Source organism: Cryptomeria japonica, chromosome 11, assembly GCF_030272615.1.
Source record: "Cryptomeria japonica chromosome 11, Sugi_1.0, whole genome shotgun sequence".
Classification (NCBI taxonomy): Eukaryota; Viridiplantae; Streptophyta; class Pinopsida; order Cupressales; family Cupressaceae; genus Cryptomeria; species Cryptomeria japonica.
The window spans coordinates 426255436-426262631 of record NC_081415.1 but is presented as its reverse complement, the minus strand read 5'-3'; the positions used below and the strand labels follow the sequence as shown (position 1 = coordinate 426262631).

At 35.9% G+C, this 7196-nt stretch overlaps 1 protein-coding gene across 1 annotated transcript; it reads left to right on the top strand.

Moving 5' to 3' along the window:
* Positions 1-525: 525 nt before the first annotated feature.
* LOC131073645 (uncharacterized) lies at positions 526-6988 on the top strand. The gene is made up of 6 exons (XM_058010145.2): positions 526-1203; positions 3874-4030; positions 4174-4350; positions 4437-4520; positions 5941-6022; positions 6156-6988. Exons 1-6 carry the CDS (start codon positions 839-841, stop codon positions 6626-6628), a joined length of 1338 nt encoding a protein of 445 aa, XP_057866128.2. The 5' UTR covers positions 526-838; the 3' UTR covers positions 6629-6988.
* Positions 6989-7196: the final 208 nt, after the last annotated feature.

Here is a 7196-nt window from a genome sequence, read left to right as displayed (position 1 = left end):
TATATAAACGATATACAATTTTCAATGAAATTTACTATAAGATAGAATAAGAAAAAATTGAATATAAATTATAAAAAACAATTTCTTTTATATTAAAGAAACTTTGAATTCAACATTATTTAAACACCCACAACATAAACTTTACTATGTACCAAATATCCTTGACTCTACTATACCCACTAACAAGTTGAAAAAATCTTTGTGAAGAAAATTGGACAACTTCAAACTCAAAAAAACTCGTCAAATCCCTCGTTTTCTTTTCGTCAACCAACTCAAATTTTTCACATGGTGGGTTTCCTCGAGTCATAAGAGACCAATGCAAAAGGCATGCGAGAAAGAGTACAATTTTAAGAAGCGGGGTCAAAAATTCATCTGTTCACCCGGTACCTACGAGTAAAGCAAATTAAACATGGTATATAAATTGCAGACCGCAGTCCAATTTCGTGTCTCCGCGTTTTAGGGTACGGAATTAGAATTAAAAAAACCCAAATTTTAGATTAGTTAAATCTGCCATCTGGCTCTTGGACCAATCCCAGACTGCCCTCTTGGGGGTGTCTCTCCACCGAGTTATTTCCCTCTATCTTTATCCTTATCCACATTCCTCACATGGGTTTTATATTTCGGCATGAAATTGCTGTACCCATTTCCTGCTTGTTAAGAGTACTGTAACCCATAGAACACTTATACATATATATACCAATATATGTATACACTTAGGATCTATAGGCTTTTCCAATAAATGCCTGTTATATTCTTTCGGGTTCATCCTCCTTGGAAGCAAAAGAGAAATCGCATCTAAGTTTTGGATTGATAATAAAATTGTGCGTGCTTGGGATTGATGTTGAATTGGGCACTGGCTATGGACTTTGTCAGTGGTAATAAAGGTGGGATGTATCAGGTCTTTCAAAAGGAAGCTGTGGTTGATACCCTAGTGGATGTTGTGATGTGCTTGGTCCCTGTTTGGTTGGCTGTTATGATAGGGCTAGTAGTGGGATGGGCCTGGAAGCCCAAGTGGGCTAGTCTCCTAGTTGTGGGGCTCAGGAGTCTGAGGCCTCAGTTGTTGTTGAGTGCTCCTCATGGATTCAGCGCTGCTCTGACTGCCTTCATGGGATTTCCCTTGCTGAAAAAGTTATGGACCAGTTTCAGGGCTTGGGAGTCAGAACGTGAAGAAGCATTTGATCATCAGCTTAATCCTGAAGAAGAGTAAGCTTTGGGCACACCTCTATGAATGATTTGTTTTTCATTTTCTTCATTCATTTCATGGTATATGTTATTGCTGTTTTTGGGATTCGTCCGTGTTATGATTTACAATTGCATTGGCAAACTATGTGCAACTTACTTTCCCGATGAGTGAGCCTGGTGATTGAACAAGATTAGAATTTGCCCTAGTCAATTTCCGTAGCCCTTGGAACCATGGATAGAATGTTGAATCTTGAATTATGGGTTTGTTGCATTTTTTCTTTGGAACACAAGAAATTCCTGTTGAACTGAACCTGTTGGTTTGTTGAAGATAGAAGTTTCTTAACTACTGGAGTTTGTAAACCATAGCCAAACAGTGAAGAAGGCATGCCCCTAACAATGAGCATGGTCAGTTGCTACAACGACAATCACGACCACTTAGGTCAGCCTCGGGCAGCAACAAGACATGGCACTGTGGTAGGGCTAGCATTTTTTCATGCTTAACACAATTTTTTATATTGAAATTTGAATACATAATATGTGGTGCAGTTCAGGAAACAGCACCCATGCTTGTAAGGATTTCTGGGTGCTGTTTCCAGTAGGATATATACGCTGGTTACCAAACTGGAAGCAATCCTGTGATCTTAGACTTAAGTTAACACCCAATCACATGCCTATTAATTGCGCTTGGCTGTCAGTTAAGATTGGTCACTTCTCTTAACCACTTGGTTAATCATGGACAGAGTCATGTTCTATGGTTTTACTTGATTTTTTGTTGAGCACTTATGTAAATATGAATTTTTGTCAAACAACAATGCATGTGGTCTAAGTCAATATTTAGTCTTGATATGCTGCAATGAGTTTTGAAACTTGGCTAAGCTGGCTAGACAAAATCTCTTTGTCAATTGGAGTAATCACGTGGGTATTTTTGCATAAAAATTTGAGGCTTAGATACAACTTCCTGTTAAGTTATCCAAAAAAATCTAGTAGCTTTTTGGGTTTAATTTGTTTTTTAGTTTGCATCATAGATGCTTCTGGTTTTGCTCCTAAGATGCAGTGCAATCATTGTTGCTGGTCTCAATGCGAATTCGTCGCTATTCGTCGCTATCCGGTGCTGAGTAGTTATCTGGTACCATTTCTCTTAGTTAAAGAATGTTTAGACATATGTAACTCATCATGTCGTACTTCCATATGTTTTATCCATAGATATTTTTGGACCATGAACCAGTAGACATCTTCAATAAGCACTGGATGTTAAGTTTACAGTTCTCAAATTTGATTTTGAGAGTGATGGGATGTCCTATCTACTTATACTCTGCTTTAATATGCTGATTTCAATATTCTACTTCCAGTAAATGATGCAGCTTTATCCTACATGATTTGTTTCAACTTTGCAAAATCTGGGCTGTGAGCTGGTTACAGTAAGAGCATTATTTTAATAACTTCACCTGGCCTACGTATCTTATAGAAGTAAAATTCATCAATTGTTGTGGCCATTTATCAAATTTCTAACCATTCGTGTTATGAGCTACTTGTAATTCAAAAAAAGGCTTCTTCATCTATATATAAAGATGGTATAGAAATGCTTGTTGATATTATATCCAAATTACATCTTCTCTCACACTTTGGAATGCTTTCTAGGTTTGTTCCATAATTTGTTCCTGTACCTTTCTCATTTGTCTTTATGGTTATCACTGTTTATGGTGAATTTTATCTTATCTGTTAAAAATACCTACTTACCTGTGTTCATTTGTCTCCAGACTTCTATAAAAGTTCAGGAGAACTAATTATGATAATTTCAATTTTGGTAGACTATTTTAAGTAAGTTTTTCTTTTTTTGGAGTTTCTTTAGGATGTCCTTGCAGTTATACATTTCTGAAATATTTGATTTAACAGTCATGATCTTGCTTTTATTTAGTTTTCTTTATTTTTGAACAACTCAAAGTCCCTTGGTAGAACCTCAAGTTATTTACAGAAGACGGATATTGGAGTCATACCATGCAGTGTGCATAGTATAGAAGAGAAATTACAAGACCTGCCAAATTTATTCTAAATAGGCTACTTCTTGAGATTATATTATGAAAACTTACAAAACAGAAGAGTGCCTCTTCTCGTTTCTACTTGTAAAATACTTTGAAAGGGGATATTAGAAAGAGATTATGACTTATCAATTTTGCCCCATACAGAATCTAAAAGTTGGGGAACGGTCATAGTGGGGCCGCAGGGATTGTCTCTGTTGCAAAAGCCTTGGCCGTTTTTCAATCTCACGTGTAAGAAGTGAAGCTTCTAGGATCAGCAACTGCTTGTTGAATCATTCTTTTTGCCCTTTGTGTATTTGATTTGATTCTTTTTTGAGTGATTATTTACGTAAGGGAAGCTTATATTTTAAGCTAGAAATCTTACCCAGACATTTATAGCTTCCAGCCCACAACTTCCCACTATCTACATCCTTTTAATTTGTTTCTATATATATCTGAAATTTGAATGATACCTTAACTTATATCACTTGCATATTAATTTGACTGATCTTCAACTAAATAACTATAGCTAAAGTATTAACTATAATGAATGCATTCATCAGTATTGATTTCATCTTTGCTCATGCACTACTGTAATGAGCTCATGAATGATTTATGATTTATAAATTTAGTTGCTTTAAGATATAGATGGATGACAATTTTTGTGCATTTCCAGTATCACTCATGGGGGAAAGGAGCCAGTTGTAACAAATGGGGACTTGGAGCACTTATGTCGTCTTCTTGAAGTAAAAGATGGTGGTCCTGTGTGGCATCAGGTCATGGATCGTGCAACTCCAACTATGAGCTACCAAGCTTGGCGACGTGATCCAAAGGTAGTTTTCCTCTCTTAACTGATGTAAGAGATATTGGATCTCTTATAGTTTGCCAATTTCTTAGGAACATATGAGCTACTTTGTTGCTTGTCCTTATCTACAAGATTGTAAGTTAACTTTTGATACGCTAATACCAAATACAGGTTGGTCCTCCGCAATACCGAAGCAGAACAGTATATGAGGATGTCACACCTGAACTCCTGAGAGATTTTTTCTGGGATGATGAATTTCGTGCTAAGTGGGATGACATGCAACTTTACTCAAAGACTCTAGAAGAATGTCCTCAGACAGGATCAATGATTGTCCATTGGATTAAAAAGGTATAATGGAGGATTGAGATAAATTTGTGCTTTTAGAATTTATTGGGTTTTAGTTTATTTTCTTATGATTGTTTTAAATACTGCAGTTCCCAGCCTTCTGTAGTGATCGGGAATATGTGATTGGTCGTCGAATTTGGGAGTCTGGAAGAACGTATTTATGTGTTACAAAGGTGTGACACTGCAAACTTGCCATTAGATTAGTATAGTGGTAGCATTTTCTATAATTTCTTTTCTTTGGTTTTCAAAGGTAATAAGATACTTCTTTGAGGGGCTACAGTTGTTAGTAAAGAATACAGTTAATGATAGGGAAAGGACATAGTAAGGATGCAATTTTAGGGGTGATAGTTTAAAAATAACATATTGTTTGACACGCTTCACCAGTTATGTTGAGGTTTAATTTGGTGCAAATCAAACTCTGGTGTTAGTGAAAAGAATTGCGAACCTCCATTTTGCCAGTTCCTTATTTGTTAAACATACTATGACCAGAAGATCACAGAAAATAACTCTTTTTTGTCCAAACTGCAGTTAAACTATTAAGAAGTTTCAGCTGTGTCATGATGGCTAATGTGAATATTCAATAAAGCATAATTCTTGTACTTCCATGGGAAGTAGTACTTCCTGTATTATTATTGGTTGAAAATATCCTCAAAATTTTCTTTTGGACTGTGTTAGGATTAATCACTGAAAACTTGCCTTGAGAATAAACTGTAAAATATTCAATCCACAGCAAGCAAACATTAGGAGATAGATCTTTGATGACTTGGATTGGTATCATGTGCAAGCCCTGAAACTGATTGATAAAGTAACATGTTCCTCTATTGTATGTACATTTGTTCTACTTGCATATCAAGTAGAATGCAGAATTAGAGGTCTAAATGATTGATGCCAACTTCTAACCTAAGTCACAGGATACGGCGATTTTCATGGATGAGGTTCGAATTTAATCGAGTTTCAAACTTCTATAAAAAAAATCGAATTTAATCGAATTTCAAACTTACATAAAAAATATCGAATTTAATCGAATTTCCTCTATAAAGCACTGCTATCCATCTCTAAACACAACTCAGCTGGTCGTGGGTATTCTTTGTATATGCTTTGTATCTATTGGGTCATGGGTGTCTGCAACTGCTGGGTCGCCCTCGGATTTTCTCCAACAAGGGTCGCTATTCTGATAATTTATTAGGAGTATGCATATATTTAAAAATAAACAAAATTATAGAAGGCGAATTTGATCCGAATTTTTTTTTGAATTTTTCCCTCGTCGAATTTCATCCGATTTTCATGGCTGTCGAATTCGAACCTTGTGACTTAGCTTCTAACTGTGTGGACTTTGCTAAGCACATAGAAGAACTGTTAAGAGAGTTGTGTGAAGATGAAGACACTACATGGTCAAACCTTTTGCATGATAAAAGAAATTATCTGTCCAAAACTATATAGTTGTGGAGTGGTTTCGAGATAATGGAGCCATTCAAAGTTTCACAAAATTATAAGGATCTTTTATTTTCTTAACAAATTGTATTAGTCTATTAGATTATGGTAAATTTTAAGGTGGGGCAGCTAATAATGTATAGTCTGAATTTTTGTGTGCAGGGTGTACCATATCCCTCACTCCCAAGACACAATAAACCAAGGCGTGTTGACCTCTACTATTCCAGCTGGTCCATCCGAGCAGGTATATTATTAATTATACTTTGCAGCCTCTTATGCTAAGCACTTACTATTTTTTGCTTAGTTTATATAAATTCTCAGATTCTTATTCTTCGTGCACACACTTACTTTTCGCCCCCTTTTTATGTCAACAACAGTGGAATCGAGGAATGGAGATGGACAATTATCTGCCTGTGAGGTCGTGCTCTTTCATCATGAAGACATGGGAATCCCATGGGAGATTGCTAAGCTTGGAGTCCGTCAAGGAATGTGGGGAGCTGTTCGGAATATAGAACGTGGGATATGTGCATATAAAGTGGAGAGGCATTCCGGAGCTTCATTATCAAGATGTGCATTTATGGCAAGAATTAACTCAAAAGTGCCTACGGACTTATCTAGAGCATTGGGGTTATCTTCCAAAGACACTGAGGATTCACAAGATATTATATCATATTCCAAAGAAACAGAGGGCGGAAATGTTAAATCAAAGACACGGCAGGGAAATGGATGGAAATTCATTTTAATTGGAGGAGCCATGGCTCTTGCATGTGGACTAGATAGAGGGATTGTGAGTAAAGCAGTAATCTTTGGAGTAGCAAGAAAATTAGGAAATATTAGGAAACGGCAATAACGGTGGAGAATTAAAAAGAATTTATTGTGGTTACAACCTACATTGATTGGAATAGATGGATATTCATTGCATTTGTCTTTCGTTTAGAACTGGGTAGAATGCAATGATCAGTGACAATGTTTTCAACTCCTTATCAGAATAAGGAGGTCAAGGGAGTGTTCGTTGCAGATTTTACGGTAGTCGGAGAAAATGCAATCAGTCAAAAATCACATTTTGCCTTCTCTTATAAAGTACCAGAATTTTTTCTCTCATCAGTTGTGATCTTGAGAATTCTTCATCACTGTACTTTCATAGTTATCTGAAGAAGATACAATGACAACTTAGCAGCTTTGCCAATATGCGATGGATGCCTTTCTCTTATTACAATATGTTCAAATCTTTATAAAATTGTCAAATGGTCATGTGTGTTCAAACTATCTAATGCCACCATTTTAGCTTTGGGTAGTTTTTTAAACTAGTACTTCAAAATAAATAACTCATACTTACATATCAATTAACCTCGGAATAAAAACTTGAAAAGAAAAATGTTACTAAATATTACAAATTGAAAAAAAATTCAATATCTCAA